This window comes from Rhipicephalus sanguineus, chromosome 3, assembly GCF_013339695.2.
Source record: "Rhipicephalus sanguineus isolate Rsan-2018 chromosome 3, BIME_Rsan_1.4, whole genome shotgun sequence".
Taxonomy (NCBI): Eukaryota; Metazoa; Arthropoda; class Arachnida; order Ixodida; family Ixodidae; genus Rhipicephalus; species Rhipicephalus sanguineus.
Genome location: NC_051178.1, coordinates 212407985 through 212428551, shown reverse-complemented (window position 1 = coordinate 212428551; position 20567 = coordinate 212407985). Strand labels below are relative to the sequence as shown.

General features: G+C 45.3%; 1 protein-coding gene across 1 annotated transcript in view; it reads left to right on the top strand.

Annotated features, from left to right (window-relative positions):
• LOC119386294 (diacylglycerol kinase eta) overlaps window positions 1-20567 on the top strand; it is a 79844-nt gene that overhangs the window by 11944 nt on the left and 47333 nt on the right. Inside the window, exons 2-5 of the mRNA XM_049414294.1 lie at window positions 6650-6730; window positions 8789-8893; window positions 10533-10665; window positions 19319-19425. Coding sequence (XP_049270251.1) covers window positions 8840-8893; window positions 10533-10665; window positions 19319-19425 — 294 coding nt within the window. The 5' untranslated portion in view covers window positions 6650-6730; window positions 8789-8839. The remainder of the gene's footprint in view (window positions 1-6649; window positions 6731-8788; window positions 8894-10532; window positions 10666-19318; window positions 19426-20567) is intronic.

Genomic DNA, 20567 nt, shown 5'->3' with positions numbered 1-20567 from the left:
GCCAGGTGGGATGTGGCCCTCCGTAGCCCCCTTCTGGCTGAACAACTCTGGGCTGTCCAGCAGGCCCACGATGCGGCCGAGAGGCTTGGCCTTCCGGTCCCTACGTGGGAGCGGCCCGCTACGAGTTGAGACGCGTCCTGCAGGACCTCAATAAAGTTTACCATACCATACCATACGCCCGGGAACCGATACAGTTTTACACGTGATCGTGTGCCTTGGTGTTGTCTGCACTGTTGTGGCAGGCCACTAAACCGCAATACTTCGGACCTCGCTTGCGCTTCCGTGGGGTCGCTTCTGCCATCGCGGAAATGCGCAGCTTCGCACAGAAAGCCTCTCGGTTCAACGTGCCGAGCTGACGGCCCCCCAGTTACCCGCACCGACAGAAGAACGCGTGCGCACGTGCGCTACCGCTACCGTGAAAGGGGCTGAATGGTTGAATCGGACGCGCATGCAATCCAGAGCTTTCCGACAGAGCCGCAGCGCGGCCAGCGCGGCGCTGTCGTCGCGCCGCAAACTTGAGCTTGGGTTCCCTATTACAACAATCAGCATCGACCTAATATTTGCCTTTAGTGTCCCTTTAAGTTAAAATCGCTAAAACGTTTCGGAAACATGAGGCGCTTACTCCGGCGAGGCACAAGAGAGGGCGCCACCGCCTCGCCCGCGAGGCTTTTGTTTTGTTTTTTTCGTTATCTATTTAAAGGGAACGGCACCACATCATCATCATCAGCAGCAGCAGCAGCGAGCGAGCGAATGCAGCGCGCGAATGCCCCTAGAATCACTGGAAAATCAGAGTACCGCAAAGGTAGGCTGAGCGCGGGCAACATTGGGTGGCGGCGGCCATGTCCCTTCCAGACCGTCCGGCGCGTTGCTAGCGTGTGTTGAGAAGTGACCGATCTTTTCGCCTCAGTGCCGTGTTACGCTCTGCAGAACGGCATTATGTGTATGTGTTTCTTCAAGAGGATATTAGAAGTGATTTCGAGTCATCGACAGGTATGGATCGACTGCGCGGTTAGCGGTGTAACTAATGAAACGTACGGCGAATGTTGCCATGTGCTCGCGAACTCTCTTCATGGCTTCATCGGTCTCTTTTCGTGTCACGCCCGGGCGTGTTCGCTAGGTCCGGAGCTGTAAACATAGTTGCGTTAGCGCAGTGACATCGTGCGAGATGTCATTTACTTCGACATTTGGTAAATCTTGACTGTTTGCGCTAGCTTTGCAGTCGGTGTTCAGGTTCACTGCACTCGATAACGTTATCCAACAACATCGAGAACATTCAACATTGCGTCCTTCGACCTGTCGCTGACACATAGCTTGCTTGCGCACCATGCTTGCTGTTCAACTGGTTGATATGTGTAATAGGAGTTGTGTGTGTACGGTAATTGGAAGTTGTGCGCGACGTCTTGATTCGAAACGCCAGCAGCCGAACGCACGGGCGAATCGGCGTGCGGTAGGTGAGGTGCATCTTATCTTGCGATACGTAGAAAATAGGTCATCAAAAATGATTGACATCACTAAATTGTTTCATTTCCTATTTCTTGTCTCCTTAATATTCCTAACGTTGCAATGAATTTGCAAATATTTTGCTGTGTTCCGACAAACAGTTCTTTTTTTGGCGTTGCCAGCGCGTAAACAGCTGGGGTTCGGTTTCTGCACTGCTGCACTTTTTTTTTCATAATGCACTCTTATTAAAACTTCCTCGGCACGGTGCTTTATGTTCTTTCGATCAGAAATAGCACATCCCGGAATTTTTAAAGCGCATGCTACTGCAACACAGTATGTATATAGACCTAGGGCTCACATAAAATCGACTCCCTCAATGCGTGGGTCTGCTTTTTTTTTTTTTTTGCTGTGACCATTTCTCAACAATTATATCCGCGATGCGCAGCGCCTATAGGGGCGCCACTGAAAGCCGCGTAGCGGCGGCCGTTGGAACCGCTCGCGGGTCGCGTAGCAGACGCCTCATTTGCGCGCGTGCGATTCGCCGGTTGTGCGCGTCCCAGCTAATTACTTTTTCGGCAACAGTGTGCGCAAAGGAGCCGCACTTTATAATAGTGGACATGTGTCCGATGTCACAGCTGTGTGGGACGACAATGTCCCCATACGCGACAAGTGTTTGTCACAGACAATAGACAACAAGCTTCTCCTACGAAGTGGAGCTCATCGTAAGTACACCGCTTTCTTTATAACGTCCCGATCACTAACGCCTGCATGCGTTGACGCGTGAACCAATGTTTTTTCTCGACACAGTAGCTTCGTTTACGTGCCATGTGCTGATATAGTAGATTTTGAGGGAGCGCTGTCGCACCGGCGTATAGATTTCACAGGGTCGGCCACGTGAAGGGTCAGCGTTGGTAAAACTTTGAAACCAGCACGATAAACTTGTAAAAAAAATGAACGATAAGCTTGTCATCATCGGTGCAGAAGCGCACAGCGAACATTCTGCACCGATGATCGCATTCCAGTGCCATCAATAGGTAGAATGCAGCCGATTTCGTACAGCACACGTGTGATTCCACGGCGCTTTTTTAAAGGAGCCGTCACCTGCCCTACATTCTCTCGCGTTGCGCTTCGCGCCATTCGTTTTTCAAGTGAGCCAGGGTATCGCGTCTTATCAGTAATAACAACCTCATGTGAATTGTAATGTCTACAATGCAGGCGAGGCGACCAAGTGTAAACGTAGTAGCGTTCGCTGAAAACGTAGCGACAAAAAAGAAGAAATAAAAACACGGTAATCGTTCTAACACTGCCGTAAACAAAGCGCGATTTCTTAGCTTCTACGTCGTACAGCCGCAATCCACCGCCGCCGTCGCTTTCGCTCATGAAATAGCACCGGAAACCTGTAGATGTGCGTTCCTGGCGATTGTTTGTGTGTGTTTGAGCAGCCGACAACGCAGCAGTTATTTTTCGACATCGCCGAGGCCCGCCATAATCGTTAAATCACGATGAAAAACACATCCATCCGTGCACTCGCGTATAGACGCTCGCGGGAACACTGCTCGCCGGGCCCGCGAGCGCTTCCGAGCCATGGCGGCAGATGGCGTCGTCGGCGCTTTGCGCATCGCCTATAGTATTTTAAGGGTACGCTCGGCGCAATGCAGCATTAGTAGCATTTTTTTTGCAACAAATTTAAAAATACGCTTGATAACATTGCCCTATACCAAGTTGATCAACAGAGTTCCACGCTTCTATTTTGTGCAATGCCAAATGATCATGCCACAATTGCCTTCAAGGTATACCAGTAAACAGTTATTATTTTAATAAATCTTCGATTTCGCTCTCGCGCGTGACACGCTTATAACTCGGATAGCATGCGTAATCTGTTCAACAGATCGAGATATAAACAGCCGAGCAAATAGAAAGGTGTGTAGTTTTCAATATCGCTGGCCATAGCGAACCGACAAGGTGAAGTATCCTGTCGCATAAGATCATTTCCAGCAAAGTTAGTGTAGTTCACTGCAGGAAGGAGTGTTATTCGAGGGGGGGGGGGGCGAATTCGTTCAGGGCAACTATGCAGCCACGTAGAACGCCGCTCTTTGACATTAATTTTTCCCACACGGCAAACGAGATTCCCAGAGTAGCTCACCAGTAACGTTCGATTGATGGTGAGCTTCTCTCTTCTGGCATCTGCATGCAGTGGCATATCAGGGGTGGCACACCGGGCCCGTGCCCCCTCCTCCCCCTCCCCCCCGAAAATAATGTCTGCTTACGCCCCTGTCTGCATGACGCGTTTAAAAAAGCGACGAAGTACTTCTGGGGACCGTGGTACTGCTAAATGTCCGGCCACGCTCTGCATTGAACGCGCCTGCACCCAAAGCGCTTGGAAGGGATATGGCGGCGAGAGGTCACGTGATGCGAGTAAGCCAATCGCGTCGGCGGCGGCGCGCGGAAAACAGATGCGATACTCTGAAATTTTTCCAGTGATTCTAAATGCCCCCCTCCCCCTGCGCCCCCTCTGCGTCGCTACGTGACTGTCGTGACTACATCTGACAGGGGAAACAACATGACGGAGCTCGCTGCAGACGACGCCTACCTCAACGGAGCCGCAAGTCGATAAAGTGCAGCAAAAACGTAGAGCACATGTCGCACACCGAGTTTGTAAATCTGTCTAACAAGATTCTACTCGTGCCGTTGAAACCTATACATGCTTACCTCAAACATTCGCGTCATTGACGCTTTGGTGAACGGGGCAGTGGGAACTCTACGAACGGGAATCGCTGGGTGCGACGCACTTCCTCGTGTTTCACAGTAGTGGAACTGCCATACGTTTTATAAATCTTATTACATAGTGTTCGCACTTATCACGTTTGGAAAGTGCAGCCAGGGCTGCCGTTGGGAGCTATTGGGAGCTACATTGCTACCCCATCTGGCGACAAAACATTATAGACGGTTTTACCGTCTTGTTATAGATAGTGGTACGACGGAAATTGATAAGCCTGAGGAGTATAGAACGTGGATCTCTTTTAGTGGTTTCTTTTTTTTTTTTGCGAGGAATAGCTTTTACCAGGGGCTCCTCGGCTGTCATGTATTGATGTGATGGTGAAATATAATTGAACATTGCCGTTATACGTAGCACAACCGACAATTTCGTGCATATGAAAGTAATCCGAACGTATTGTTGAGCTCATTATAGCAGCGCCTTGCCATCGTCTCCTTATCTTGTGTATTGTGTCCGCCAGGCCCGTAGCCAGGGGGGAGGCAGTCCCCCCCTCCCTGATTTTGATTACACATGGTATTTTGTCGAAAATAAATCATGAAAATATAGGCGTTTTTCTCAAATAGTCAAGGCTTTCAGCAAGTAAGCCCCCCCCCCCCCCCATCTCGAAAAAAATTCCTGGCTACGGGCCTGGTGTCCGCCTTTACAGCTGTGTATTCCTTTTCGGTTACGCCCGTCCCCCGCACCTTGTTCCAACGTAAGGCGCTTGTTTACGGCTCGTGTTACGCCTCTTGTGTTTCCTGGCTTTATGTAACGAACGAAAGTAATCCGGGATAAAGGAAACGCTCGCAGCACATGGCTGCGCCAAAGGCTCGCTCCTTTTTCTCATATCGTTTAAATCCAGGGGAAGGAGAGCAGCATGCTTCGTCAATAGGCAGCTATTGCGTAAGTGAATACCGGATGGATACATTTCGCGTGATGGTATTTCCGGACGACTGGTTTTCCTTGCGACGTGATCGTGTCAAAAGCGGTGTCCGTTCAGTGCCGAGCTCGTTAGCGGCCGAATTTCACCGGCACTGCATGCCGGCATACGCTTAACACGCGTGCGTTTAGAGCGTGCGGCGCTTCTTCTTTAATGTACTACTTGCAGCGTACCGTTCTTGTTCTGCTTTGAACGGACAAGACGAGTACGGCGAGCCACACAACGCACTATGGTGGCCGGTCACTTTGGCTCAATTTTTATTTCTTCGTGTATGTGATTTGAGCCAGAGCGGTGGGCCACCGCGCTGTGTGACTACTTCGGTACACGATCGTTTTTGCAGCCGCCGTGGCCGGGAATCGAGCCCGCGTTCTTGTGTTTGAACCAGTGAACACACTCGTGAGTCTGTTGATTGAATGTTCGGGCATTCAGGTACAGTATCATTAATGTCCGGCGTTAAATTTTATGGGACTCTTGAGCCTTGAAGAACGCCATTATTATTATTATTATTATTATTATTATTATTATTATTATTATTATTATTATTATTATTATTATTATTATTATTATTACTACTACTACTTGGTACGCGCACGCACAGGTATGTACAAAGGAAATAGGGATGGAGCAGGCTGCCACCGAGAACGCAGTGACTTGGAAGCAGTGGCTTCAAAGTCACTGTGGGATTATCGGCAGTGAATGGGCCGATCAAGCTGCCTGTTAAGCCCGTGCCTATCAACACCTCTGCTCGGAAGCTTCGTATGCTCGCTCGGCAATGCACCACGTCACATAGGAACGAGCCGAATTTCACGCATGCGAGATTACACTCCCTAATTGTTCCAAGCCTTCGACTTCCACAAAGACTCCGGCGAGGTATCCGCGATTGTCCCACATTCCTTACGCTCGTTCTGATTGGACCGAAGTGTGCGGCTTCTCTTGTTCCCGACAGGGTGTTTCAATATGAGCTCTGCCTCGCGTTTGAAGACACTTCGTGCTTCATCTATTCCTCCTGAAAGAGCCCTCCCCATTTCCTCTGTATATGTCAACATACTAAACAAAGCGATAACAAACAAATAGTTGCTTGCATTGCGCGAACTTACGGGTGCCCACGATACACCGCTTAATTGTTTGCAGCCGCCGCTTCTACGAGTTGCGCTGCTAAGCGCGAGTATCGCGGGTTCTGTCGGCGGAGGCAAAATCCAGAAATACCGTTGGGCTTGAATATGGTTAAAATGAGTCCGGAGTCCCCAGTACATGGCATGCCTCATAATCATCTTAACTGGCCTACATCGGCTGAAAAGTCAGTAACGTACTACGTTATCGCGAGGCGGTAGTGACGGGCTGTGTAGTCGCTTTGCAGCGGTGACAAGATGATTACTTTTCGATCGCACCTTGGTGTCGAAACACCTGCTCGCCGGAAAAAAGTAGCTTATTCGCTTACAGTGCTCTCGGCCGCTCATACCGTTGGCGCTTCTCTGATCACGCTTCCCAACAACCCCTTCCTCCTTCGTCCACAGTCTGTGATTTTTGAGGAGATTGATCTCACCGAGCTCAGCGTGGCCGAATGCAGTACAAAGAATGCAAACCACAGTTTTCAGGTGGGTTCACACATTGCATGCCTCTTGGTCGATTTCCGCTCGGAGCGACAAAATTGCCCCTGCTGCTCCCAGCACTGCTCAGTGCCGATGCTGTGGAGCAAAGTGACGCACATGTGAATCGGCAAAAAGTGTAACAGGTGCCCATGATGTCGTCTTTTTCAACAATGAATGCGACGCACACAACTGCTCCACCTCGAGCAGAATATTGTTGTTATTATTGTGACAAAAATGTGTGTGAGTAATAAAGGTTCGGTTGCAAGTTTAGCGCTTGTGTTTGTTGCATTCTTCCTGTCTCTTGTTGAAAAATATTTGCGCTAAGACGACATCAAGGTGTTGTTGTTCCATATGTAATTTAAGAATATCAAGCGAACAATACTTCAGTGCCGAGGCCCCCAAGCGTCTGGTGAATATGAGAAAGCGAGTAGAGAACCAAAGAACGCAAGAAAGCAGGGGCCATCCTCGGCCCTAAACTCTCGAATAATATAGTTTTAGCATAACGTAAAACTCCTACGTTAGCGTTAGGGTGCGTAAGAGCTTCGGCTACGTTTACGTTCTGTGCGTGCGCAACGTGTAGAGTGTACACGCTGCGCATGCACAGAACGTAAGTAGAGAGTTTTTATGTAGTCTTTCAGTATAGCGGAAGGGAGTGAAACGATAACGCAAACACATTCGGCGCCATCTCGATGTAAAATCATAAGCACTGACAAGTACAATCTATGCGGCCGCCTGTCACATTGTTTTGCCGCGGAAAACATCGTACGTCCCGGCTAACTTGTGGACATGCCATTTCAAAGAGGCAAATGAACCAAACGCTACACACAGATCGTGGCGCCACCTCAACACATGGCTACAGCAAACACGGACAGAACATCTTGTTAAGCCTTCTGCGCCGCTAATCGAGAGCGTATCGCAAGAACAGAGCTATGTTGTCACCAAAACGCGTCTGGCGAAGCATCATTACTCAAATATAGAGCAAATACAAGCATTAGTGGAGGATGAATAGGCTAAACAGTGCAGGCCGACGACTCGATATTCTAGCCACCCTAACTCGATACATCCGGCGGCTCTCACTTCAACGGGTGCCCCACCTTGCCCTACGTCAATGCATGCGTTAACATTGACGTAGGGTGGCTACCTGGCAACTCGCTAGCCACCCTAGCATTGAAGCGTACAGGCCTGAACGCACTAGCGGAACAATGCGCGTGGCGCGGCGCCGCCGGCAAAACGGGAGCATTCAAAGCTGGCAGGATTTCGTGCCGCGAGAGGAATGGGCCCGTGCGCCATTTTCTGAGGAGACCAAAGACCAATCAGAGCGGCTCCCATAGGCGTGCGCACAGGGGGGGGGGGGGGGGGGGGGGGGCGCAAAATCTGCCCCGTACATTGACCCTTCTAGTCACCTAAGAGGGGGGGGGGTGCAAAATCTGCCCCATACATTGACTTAGTAGGGTGGGGGGAGGGCGCTGCGATGAACATTCGCCCCCCTGATGGGGAACCCTGCGCACGCCTATGGCGGCTCCCTCGCCCCCTTGATGGGGTGGCCCGTTTAGCGCTGCTTTGACTTGCTCAGGCTTCTGGGGGCCCACGTAATCCTCTCGACTGTTGCAAATTGCCGTGACCCCCAAAAAATGCACCCGCCGCGAGCTGTTGTGACCGTACCGCCGCCGCGTTTTGTCGCCGGCGGCGAGCTGCCCGCATTTTTCCGGCCTTTAGAGCTCTGGCTTACGTTTACTTTCTGCGCATGCGCAGTATGTAGCACGCAACGCAAGCGCCTAAACCCTTGCGTTTGTTGCTTTCCGCTAAGTCATCGCAACTTTGCGGTTCACCGCGTTGTGCGTCTGTCGTGTTCCCGATAGCACTAAGTGATCATTGCGGACAATATAGGAGGGCTGTGCTGACAGCAGTACTTGCACGATTGTGTTAAAAGAACAAGTAGCCGATCAGGATGTCAGTTACGAACGGTATAGCTGTACCATTCTAGCCATGTGACTGTCATACATGCATAGATAGCTCCTACAAAACGGTGTAGTGACGCCTAACTCTGTGTTGTTGTGCTGACAGATTATCACGCCATTTCGGAGGCTCATCTTATGCGCCGAGACGAGAAAAGAAATGGAAGATTGGATCTCAGCCCTGAAGAGCGTTTGCAACAAGGATTTCTACGAGGTGAGATGCCTTGATTTAGTGCCGCCCGTTTCAACTCCCACGTGCCGGGCCTTCTGCTGAACGGGCATTAGTAAATTGCCCTTTCGCAATGCCAAAAGCAGACGCCGCGAGAAGATGCTTGGTAAGCGAGAAGACGCAGAAAATGCGCCACGTTGAAGCTCGCCGTGATGTCGGCTCTTTTGGCGTCTACTTGGGAATTAATTAAAGGAGTACCGACACGCTTTTGAGACATTGCAAAAGGGACATTTTACGTTTGCTTGGTATGCATTGTTAACGCTCTCCGCACACCGGAGTCGGACAACACTATAAAATATTTTACCTTGATGTTAAAGTTTTCGTCGCTGCACATGTGCAAGCCAGCCCCACCGCAATGGACATTATCCTGACGAGCTTGTGAATTCTGTGTCCTGCATGCAGCCTAAATCGCAGAAATCACTGTCAGGGTCGCTGGACGACAATTCACTCATCGTTGTTTACGTGCACCACGAGCAGATGACAGATCTGCCGCTAGCATGGCCACTAGTACGTCGCAAGTTGCTACCTTCCCGTGACGTCACACTGCGGTGACGCGTCACTGAGAAGCCGCGCCCTCGATATCGAAACCGAAAGTGTTTTTCTTTAAGGTAGCGTTATTAAAAATATATTCTATGCATTCCCAGGCACCACAATACTCTTTTTTAGGGTTCTCCACACCAGTGTTTTTATTTAGAGCTACAATCCCAAAATATTTAAAATTATTGTCACTACTTCTTTAAAGGGGTGGTGCCACCAAATTTGTGGCTTGCGCATTCTTTGCTGTAAGCATTTCCTATAGCTCCAGGAAGCATGATGCACGCACCAAGATTCATGTATTCTCGCTAAATAATTTAATATCGCCTTTTGATGTGGACAACTTTTGGTTTCGATTTCTGGGCGCAAAAAAACTTCTGCAAAGTTTGCGTTGAAGCTATGGACCACACGAAGGTCACTTTGCTCGCTGCAGCGGCTGAGTTTGCGAAAGGAGTGATCTGCTAGCTAGAAGAGCCAAAGTAGGAGTTTGTTGAAGTAACAACTGACAGTTTGCGCTCGTCCTATGTTACCTGTGCGTTCTTTCCGTGCCTCCTTCTTTGTGTTGAGCAGCGCGCTGCAAGTGTCGAGCTGTGACAGTTGTTAGTTCGCACTTGCCTTATGTGTTTCTTTTCCTGCGTCATTTGTGCTTCAGCAGTCCGCAGCAAATTTCTAGCTGCTTGCTTTTCTTCCTGTGACATTCCCATTTCTTGCTATCGCATTCATTGCTTCGCCGTTAAGGCGAAACCGTGACTTTTTTTTGTACTCGCAGTGTACGGCACACAGAGTGCCTGGCCATAGGATCTTATTGCACTAGATCATACTTTATACAGCATTCCCTATTCTATTTGCTGTCACAGTAAGATGAGCAATAAAACGAAAAATTTTCCTCTACAACCTGTCAATGTGTGTGCCTTCATATGAAAAGACATACACATCGAGAAGATGCACACTTGTCCTTGAGATAGGCATGGGCCTACCTCAAGGAAATGGTTTCAAAGGCGAAAATACCAGATGCAGTTTAGGAAAGAAATTTTGAGTCATTCACAATGAGAATGTATCGCAAGTTATTTGCTTTACAATTGTTGTGCAGGGCACCGAACACCAGCAGGATTTTCTTTCTGGGCAGCACAACTGGTATGTGACGTCTCATGCGCGCCCTACCTATTGCAATGTTTGCAAGGAAGCGCTCTCGGGTGTCACCTCCCATGGCCTCTCCTGCGAAGGTGAGCTGCTGCTTTAGCTGGCTCATGTTAACTTAATTATACACAATGTTCTGCATCTGGGCACTTCACATGTGCAGCAGTGGTGTGAGACAAATGCGGAATGTAGTCAGAACAATCAGCTTGAATGATGCCACATCTTAGCATATTATACAACCACATCTTAGTAGAGAACTCTGGTTAGATTCTCACACCATGCTTCATATGGACATAGCTCAGCAGTGTGAGCAGATTGAGATAGCTCATTTTATATGAATACAGTTTGTGGGAGCCATGCCCATTGCCAGGCAGCTATCATAGTTCCACGTGCTGCACAGTGGCGATGTGCACGGCCCTGGCAGCCATTGCGATGTGCGGAGAGTCGTGTAGCCCTTTTGCAGTTTTTTTTTGAGCTAGTGTTAATAAACGTTTTCTTTTGGAGTTAACCAGCGGAGCATCGTTCCTTGGCAGCAAGATGGCCTGAACCCTACAAGTTGAATATCTGAGAGATTTAAGAGACTTCTAGAGAAGAAATATAAATTTGAATTTTTACTCTCCTTTTTGTGAAAATAAAGGATGTGTTTAAGCCACCATGAGGGAAGCAAAAGAAGAGGATCGGCGGATAAAGGTGGGAAAAGATTTTGTCAAGCCTGTAACTTAACAGTCTTCAAATGAAAGGATGACACTTGGCATTAGCAGATGTGAACAAAGCAGTGCATTAAACAAGGCAAGACTGCAGAGCACAAGAAAAAGAATTTATATTAAATTTATGGAGCACTTAATCTCGTGTTGACTACAACTACTTTTAGTTTCGTGCAAAATTACATCAGTGCCATATTTCTGTGGGAAGGGATGTACGACATTCTTTATGATAACGTTATCAATTTTTCAAAATGCAACTCTTCAAAATATTTGTCGCTATTTTTTGTTGTTGTGACGTAATAGAAGAGGTTTTATGTGCTTCCTCAAGCAAAAGCAACTTTCAAGAGATGCATCACCTTGGCCTGTTTGCTCAAGCACCAGTCCTGAATAATTTTTAATATCGTATTAAAGTTGATGCTTTTTTCTGGTCAGTAGAAAGTCATCAAACTCGATTTGACATCCTTTTTTTTCTGCACCATAGTTTATCAGTATGTCACACATATATGTTAGCTTAATAATTGTGCATTATAAATAACATGGGCTGCATACTGCATTGTCAACAGATGTCATTGAGCTTGAGGGCACATACTCATGTGGTCAGGTGAAATAGCTCAAGTGCAAATAGTAGTCTTTAATGCTGAATTGAATACGGATCAGTAATGCCAGAAACAAATCAAATCTGAATCGAATAGTGAGATGTAGATTGGATATAATATAGTCTAATAGTTTACAAAGAATGTACAGCCTTTTCATCATTAACATAAATAATTTTCACACCTTGGCATACTAATCAGATTATAAAGATTGTCATTACACTGCATATATTATAAAGCATGCTTTAATACAAGTATGAAGGAAGACCTATAGAAGCATTTTATTTTGCAAATTTAAGTGCTTTGTAGCACACAGTCATATACAGGGCGTCCCAACTAACACGCAACACAAATTAAATAAAGAGGAATGGCGTTAAGCAAAGCAAACCTAGTTTATATTGTTCCTAGTACACTGGAGCAGCCAGTTATTATTTTTTTCATTATTGAGGTTTAACTAATTAGTCATAATTATATTTGTAACTCGACAAGTACTCAACTAATTAACAAAATGTCAATGAGGCATATGCAGGAATGTTCAAATGACATCTAACTGCGCTAATTTCAACAATGTACTAATTGCGCACTCATTTTTCTCGGTTTAAAAAAAAAGCCCGCGAAGTCTGAAAAGTGACACACGACTTGACTGTTGTGCGCATCAGTAAGTTGCGCCCTCAAGCAGGTTCAGTGTGAGGTAGCCAGTATAAAGGAAAGAAATGTGGATTTCCTTATCTGCTATTCCCCAGCCGAAAAAACGCGCCGCTTTGCTCTTACAGAGTCCGCCGTAATCAGAGTAGTGCTCCTGCCACGTTATCAATGAGGACAGTCGGTCATGAGATCTGGATAATGATAGTGGCGTACAATTGAGTCGAATGAATCCCTGCAAGATTGCAACGCATGTTGCCACCCAACCTGTAATCTTGCCAAAGTGCGAAACGCTGTCTCTGGCAACGGACAACAGGCAAAGTGGTTGCTTCCAGTAAGCTCATTTGAGGGTGCTGCTTTCTTTTGCACGTGGGAGCGTAGTCACGTGTTATTTTTCACATTTCCCGGGCTTCCCTTATAAGCCAGAAAAAATTAGCACGCAGTTAGTATGTTGTTGAAAATAGCACAGTTAGATGTCATTTGAACATGCTTAAATATGCCACATTGACATTTTGATAATTACGTGAGTACTTGTCGAGTTATCAATATAATTATTACTAATTAATGAAACCTCATTATCAAAAAATTTGTGGTGGCCACTCCAGTCTACTGGGAACAATATGTACTAGAGCACCAATTTCTGGGCGAGTTTGTTTTGCATAGCAGAACACCTAAGCACGCACAAACAAGGACAGTGGATGTGTTGTCAGCATCTTCTGTCCTTGTTTGTGCGCACTTAGGTGTTCTAATATGAACTAGGTTTGCTTCGCGGAACGCCGTTCTTTTAAATGCGAAGCATTTCTTAGCGAACCTTTGGCACTTTGAGCGTTTCTATCTACGTATCTATCTATCTAGCCGCCTACGTCTGGGTGCTCTCATGATCGCCTTCTTGACATGGTGTAGACCTAAATTAGCATGGGAGGGTAAGAGGATTTGACGAATATGACTGTCGGGTCATGACATGAACAAGGCGAAAATCCTGTCGCGTACGTTGTTAAACTCTTTCCTCCAGACACGTGTGGCACATACCCGTTTACCATGCGCCGCGGTGTACGGGTATGCGCTGCAGGTGATTGACAGTTTATATCTACCCAGGAACGGCGAGAACAGCCATTGGTAATTTAAATGCGAGAGCGTTAAGAAAAGCCGACATCGGCAGTGTTGACCCGGCGAATGAAAAGAATAAAAATTGGGATCTGGCAGGAATCGAACCCAAGCATTCTGCGTGGCAATCAGGTATTCTACCACAGAGCCACGCCACGTCTATAAACTTGTTTGGAAAAACAGCCTATGCAGGCGAAATGTTGGTGCAACGTCAGTTGTGGCTGTGGTGCTGGCTATCTAATTTTACAAGAAAACAACAAACACTACATATGTACTTCTACGATACAGGCGTCATGCGAGATTAACGTCTGTGGTTCCAGTGTTGGCTCTGTTTTTATAGTATCCTAATAAACATTACATTTGTATTCATATGATTCAGCAAGCTATATTGAAGCATTGCTCGACCCCAGAGGAATACATTAACGAAAGTTACATATGATATTCACATGATTGCAACATACAGTGCACTTAATTTTCATAATACTGACGTATGTACGCTAACGTGAGGGCTGACGTTACGTCGCACCAAAAGTTGCCCTTTAATTTGCACACATCTTTAGCGTCTTTTTGTAACGTGTCGCTCAATGTAAAAAACTTACGCCACAGTCACCTTCCCGCCACATGCTTCGCATAGCATTGATTCCCACGGTACGTGGGATCTGCCGAATTTTTTTAAAAATCATGCTGCGTGATAGTTGGGACGCCCTGTATGATCGTAGAAAGTTTTAAAAAAAACAGCCTGATTAATCACTTGAGACAAGTATACATTCATAAATAAATCATAAATGTGAACTACCTGCAGCAGTACGACAGGGTGAAAAATAATCATAATAATTGTTTTGATAGAGTAATCGCTGTTGATGGTGCCACTGTTGTATAGAGTATGTTGCAATGAAATGTTTTAATATTGTCAACTAAAAAGGGGAATTTTAAGAACTTGTTTTGCTTTGTTAGACACAACATTAATGAGAACTAACAGACAATCAAGCCAAGGAAAGTATAGGGGATGTTATTTGTAGTAATTGTGATATAAGTGACAAGAAATTAAAGCGGACGAAGCGATAACGGAACCTGCAACCTTGTATTAGGGTATCACAAATATAATCACAGAATCTAAAGGAAATCCAGAGCTTTAGGCTGACATGCTCACTGACAAAGTGCCTGCTTGTTGTGTTCGCCAATTCATTGCCACGACAGCGGCACAGACAAGACACTCAACTACATAATGCAAGAAGCTGCTGTGAACAATGAAGAGACACAGGTTCTGCTTGTGTTGAAAACACTAGCAGAGCCCACTGCCAATTAGTGTGCCTAGCCAACAATTTATTGTGAGTGAATGCGTTTAGGTGGAAAAGTGTGAGCAACGCTTTCCAATGTTAGGTGCACTATGAATGTCACAAAACTTATAGCATCTTCAACTCTGAACAAGTGTGAACATGAATGCTCCTAACTGTTCTTTTAAATGCGAAGCATTTCTTAGCGAACCTCTGGCACTTTGAGCGTTTCTGTCTACGTATCTATCTATCTATCTATCTATCTATCTATCTATCTAGCCGCCTACGTCTGGGTGCTCTCACGATCGCGTCCTTAACTTGGTGTAGACCAAAATTTGCATGGGAGGGTAAGAGGATTTGACGAATATGACTGCCGGGTCATGACATGAATAACGTTAAAATCTTGTCGCGTACGTCGTCAAACCCTTTCCACTAGACACGTGTGGCACATACCCGTTTACCACGGGCCGCGGTGTACGGGTATGCGCCACAGGTGATTGACAGTTTATATCGACCCAGGAACGGCGAGAACAGACATTGTTAACTTAAATGCTAGAGCGTTAAGGAAGATCAACATCGACAGCGTTGACTCAACGAATGGAAAGAATGAAAATTAGGATCCCAGCAGGAATCGAACCCAAGCATTCTGCGTGGCAATCAGGTATTCTACCACTGAGCCACGCCAGGTCTCTATATTGGTTTGGAAAAACAGTCTACGCAGGCGTAATATCGGTGCAACGTTAATTGTGTTTGTGGTGCTGGCTATCTAATTTTACAAGAAAGCAATAAACACTACATGATACTCCTACGATGTCTACTCCTACAAAACAGGCAGATATCAGATTAACGTCTGTAGTTCCAGTGTTGGCTCCGCTTTAATAGCAGTCTAATAAACATTACGTTTGTATTCCTATGATTCAGCTAGCTATATTGAAGCATTGCTCGACCCCCGAGAAATACATTAACGAAAGTTCAAATTCAAATTCAATTTCTTTATTTCTGCCTTGTAGAGGTACAGACAGAGGAGGCGCAGAAAAAGCTGTCATAAACAGCTTGACAGAGCCGCGGGTTACATATGATATCCACATCACCGCACCGTAAAGTGCACTTATTCCGCCAGAACGACGCAGTGTCCTCTTCATTTCTTAGGAGGCTGGGCGATGGCCTCATGCTGACCGAGGATGATGCCAGATTGATTGACAGCCGCTTTGTAGACTAGGCTACGTAGGCCACATACGCCCAGGTAGTCTACAAATACGACAAACACCATCCACTGATGTTGGTCTGCGTAGCACTATCCAGGCCTACCAGCCTCGACGGCCTATACCTCATCAACGCGAAGGGTGGCTTCAGGTTCCGACACGTCGCCGGCTCTGTCGACAGAAAATTTGTCGACGAAATGACCGAGGCATCCACGAATTCCAACAGCTCTACTATACCACGTACTTCACTACACATGGACCCCTCGTCAGCACGATCACGACCGGATCCTATGACAAGTCATGACCAGCTGCTGGTGCTCACTGATCACGGTGATGATGCCCTTGTTCAAGAACTGTCAAGAACTTCTTGCACACATGCACACGGGTTCGTGAAACGTGCGTGCGTTCTCGGGACACGTATAAGCACTACATATCAGATTACCGCTTCTGGTGTTGGTATACTCACGTTGCCATTGGCAGTGTTACCCAACCGTAAACAACTGGTTATATAACACATATTCGGCTCTTCAACATATATAAGTGTGCGAATAAAATTTATACAAATCTTTAGCGTCGTTTTGTAACGTGTCGCTCAGTAAAAAAAAATGTTACGCCACAGTCACCTACCCGCCGCATGCTTCGCATAACATCGACTCCCACGGTACTTGGGATCTGCCGAATTTTTTTCACTTGTTTGGTCAATGACAGTTAAGGAATTATAATGAGTGGTGATCAGTTGTACTTCCTGATGGCCTAGCGAAAAACAGTGTCCGGTCAACTTGTGATCAGGGTTGCTAGGCTTGGCTACTTTGCACCAATTTGGCTACTTTTCTGGACTGCTGGCGGCAGCAAAAAGGTCTTGGCTACTTGGCTACTTTTTGGCTATTTGTTTGTTTGATTGATGTGAACCAAGTTATCAATATCAGGTGACGTCGCAGCCGCTGGCGTTTGAGTACGCAGTGTAAGAACATGGTGACCCAGGCGTGTTTCCAGCTCCAAAAATTGAGTTTGGCACTTGCACTACACAAAAGAAAAGTCTTTTGGATGACGGCTGGCAGTTGGGAGAAACTGTTGCAAAGTGCCTCATTATGCAGACCACCTATTCCTGAATGCGTCCTTAAACGGTATTTGGAAGTGAGCTGGGCAATCGAATGTGCTGCGAGTCCAGGGTGCTCTGCAATCACTGAAATAGGAAATTGGATATCTGACGAACTTGTTGTTTCATCTGTTAAGTCTTGTCGTCATCATGCAAGAAATGATTGTGAAGCTACATTTTATGCTTCAATCCCAGAAACTGTGATCTTTAGCTCACTCAATGCACACTCATTTTTATTGTCACTGTTACTTCTAGTTCTTTTAAGAATAGTTATGCAAAACGCCTGAAAAGATTGTCATTTTTGCAACAGCACAACAAACTTCGTTATCCTCCATGAAATGATTGCTAAAGTAAGAAATTTATGCTTGAATCTGAACAATTTTGATATTAAAGGGCTTATGTGATATAATTGTTTAAATTTTTGCCGAAATGCTTTTCTTAAATAAAAAAAAAAACGTCGCAGCTTTAACACACGTGTGGCTAGGCTTGTGCGAATATTCGAGCAGTTCGAATATTCGAACGAATATTACAGCATTCGAATTCGCTTCGAAACGAATATAAATTATTCTAAATTTCGAAGTATTTGATATGAACGAATAAACATATAAACCGCATGTAACTTCCTGTAAAGGTGGTTTCACTGCAGCGCAGAAATGCTATGCCGTGAAAACGCCTGTCCAGGGGAAACCTGCACTGCCGCGAAGCCACACTTTCAGTTAAATGAACAAATTATCCTCTCATTGATTCATCATTCTTTAATTTTAAAAGCTTGTTATACCGGCTTATATGCACTAAATATAGTAAAGTTTAAAACGTAACGTATTTTACAGGTTATCACTTGCATTCTACCGAAAGTCAAATCGTGCTGCTATTCAAAGTGGCTTCCACTTCCCTTTGAACCAAAAAGAATGACATTTGCACATGCCTTGTTTCAATTTTCAAAAATATTGTGCAGGTTAGTTGGGTCATGACAAATATGCTCAATTTTTTTATAATATGTGATATATACTATTCGAATTCGATTGAAAATTTTTCGATCGAATCACTATTTGCTTCGAATTCGCTTTGAACCTAAAATTTACTATTCGCACAAACCTACACGTGGCTACGTTTTGGCTAGTTTTTCCAATTTTCTGACTATTTTTTGCCTTTTCGACCTGGTAGCTCTGCTTGTGATTAGCAAAAGAACAAGAAAGTCACTGTTAGCCAGTATAAAATGGCTCATTGCCTTTGACTGCCATGTGTTTTATAAAAGCTTTTGATTACTCCAAAGAAATTGTCCTTTTTGTTATGTTTCTGGCTTTCTTCTGTGAGCCTTGCAGTTCTAGACCACAAATGAGTAGTTATTGTTGGAAACAAAAAGGAACTGGTATGTTGCACACAGGGTTCAGTATTTTATCCTTTTACTTACACCAAAAGAATTCACAATTTCCTTTCATACATACATTTTCTTAGATGATCTTTCTTTTTTTTTTCTATGAAAGACTTAGCATCAACTCTATCACATCTTTTCTTTTTCTTTGTTTCTGTACATTTTGTCCGCAAAGTTTTTCTGGTACTTATATAGATGTGTTGTACATATGACTGCACACACTGCTTATAAACAATGCGCATGCATCCGTATGCCAAAATATTTGAGAATCAGCGTTATTAAAGATGTAATTATGCAAATATGGAGAGAGTGCTTATGACATTTCAGCTAATGAAATTTCATTTGCAATGTCATGTAGATATGGAAATACAATAAGTATAAGGGGGGAAAAATGAGAAGTACAAATCCACCCACATTGCCATCGCTGAACTTTGCAAGTTTATCCGTCACTTTTATCGCAGCTAGCATAAGTGCAAAGACTCCATGCCTCTGCCTATTACATCATTGCCCCCTTGCTCCTCGTTTTCATTGCAGGAACTGGCCAGACAACAGGAATAAGTTAGAATAGCTTAAAGCTCTTCACATAAGTGGGTTCAAAGATGTGCATTAATCACCTTCTTAACTCTACGGTGAATTAAGTAAATCATAAGTGAATCACTTATTTCTGGCTTACAGCAAAAATGGTGCACCCTAAGCACAGTGTGCACTTACTCTGATACACGTTATAACTGATGTCATCTTTCTGTGTACAGTTTGCAAATTCAAGGCTCACAAAAAGTGTGCACTCAAGTCTCCAAACAACTGCAAATGGACAACATTATCATCTGTAGGAAAAGACATTATTGAGGATGAGGATGGGGTAAGTACTTGGTCTCGTTTGGAATCTTAAAGACCAGCTGCAATGGAATTTCAGCTTGGCTGACTTTGTTAAGAGCGAGTTGTATATATACTACTGAATTAATCTAGGCAAATTCAGGATAAACGGCAGCGCACACCGGATTAAGACACACGGAACACGAAAAAGGATGACACTAGCGCTGCAAAAAAGCCAATTCGCAGAGCAAACAGAGGGAAGCATGCTCGATAAAACAGGAACCCTTACGTCACCTGCACCGAATTTGTCGTATATTCTATACCGCTGATGTGTAATGAGTAGGGGTGTGCGAATATTCGAAATTTCGAATATTTTTCGAATAGTGTTTGCTATTCGATTCGATTCGCGCTGGAATTTTACTATTCAAACTATTCGAACTTCCCAAAAACAAATACATTCAACGTCCGATTGAAAGTGACCCCTTCAGATTTTTAATAAGCTTCACCTCATTACACTCTCGTATTGCGGCAAAGCTGCCTTTTAAGCTCCGTTACGGTCGAAAGCTGCCTTTCAAGCTCCACTACGGTCGCAAATGTATTAACTCAAGAAAACACTGGTTCCAACATGGAGATGAAAGATGTGGCAGAGGTGGGGGCTCAATTAATGCTGTTCTGGACCTGAAATTTGGGCAGGAAGTCCAAAAAATCGGACGCCAAAGCTTTTTAGCATCCAAAATTTCAGATGTTCATATATCAACGTCTACGAGGCAGATTTGGAACTCCAGACTTGAAGGGAACACACCCTTGTCCGCCACATCAGTTGGGCTTCCACAGAAGTTGAAAGAGGGGGAGGTGCTGAGGAAATGGCATCTTTGCCTGTCACGTGTAAAGTGTTGCCACCAACACTTTGGTTGCACAAAATCATGTACATAAATGCAATTCGGCCTCTACATTGCCTCATTCTTGATAAGACAACTATGAAACACCACCCCGTGCCAGCGCTTCATCAACCTATAGCAAAAAGAAACACTTTCCTGTTGCTATCTCATGAGAACATACTTAGGGATTCTCTGCAACTTTTGTCTGTAATTTCACTTCGAAGTATTCGAAAAATGTTTGAGAAATATTCGAAAATTATTTGAAAATTATTCGATTCAATTCGCACTCAATCTTTATTATTCGAATTCG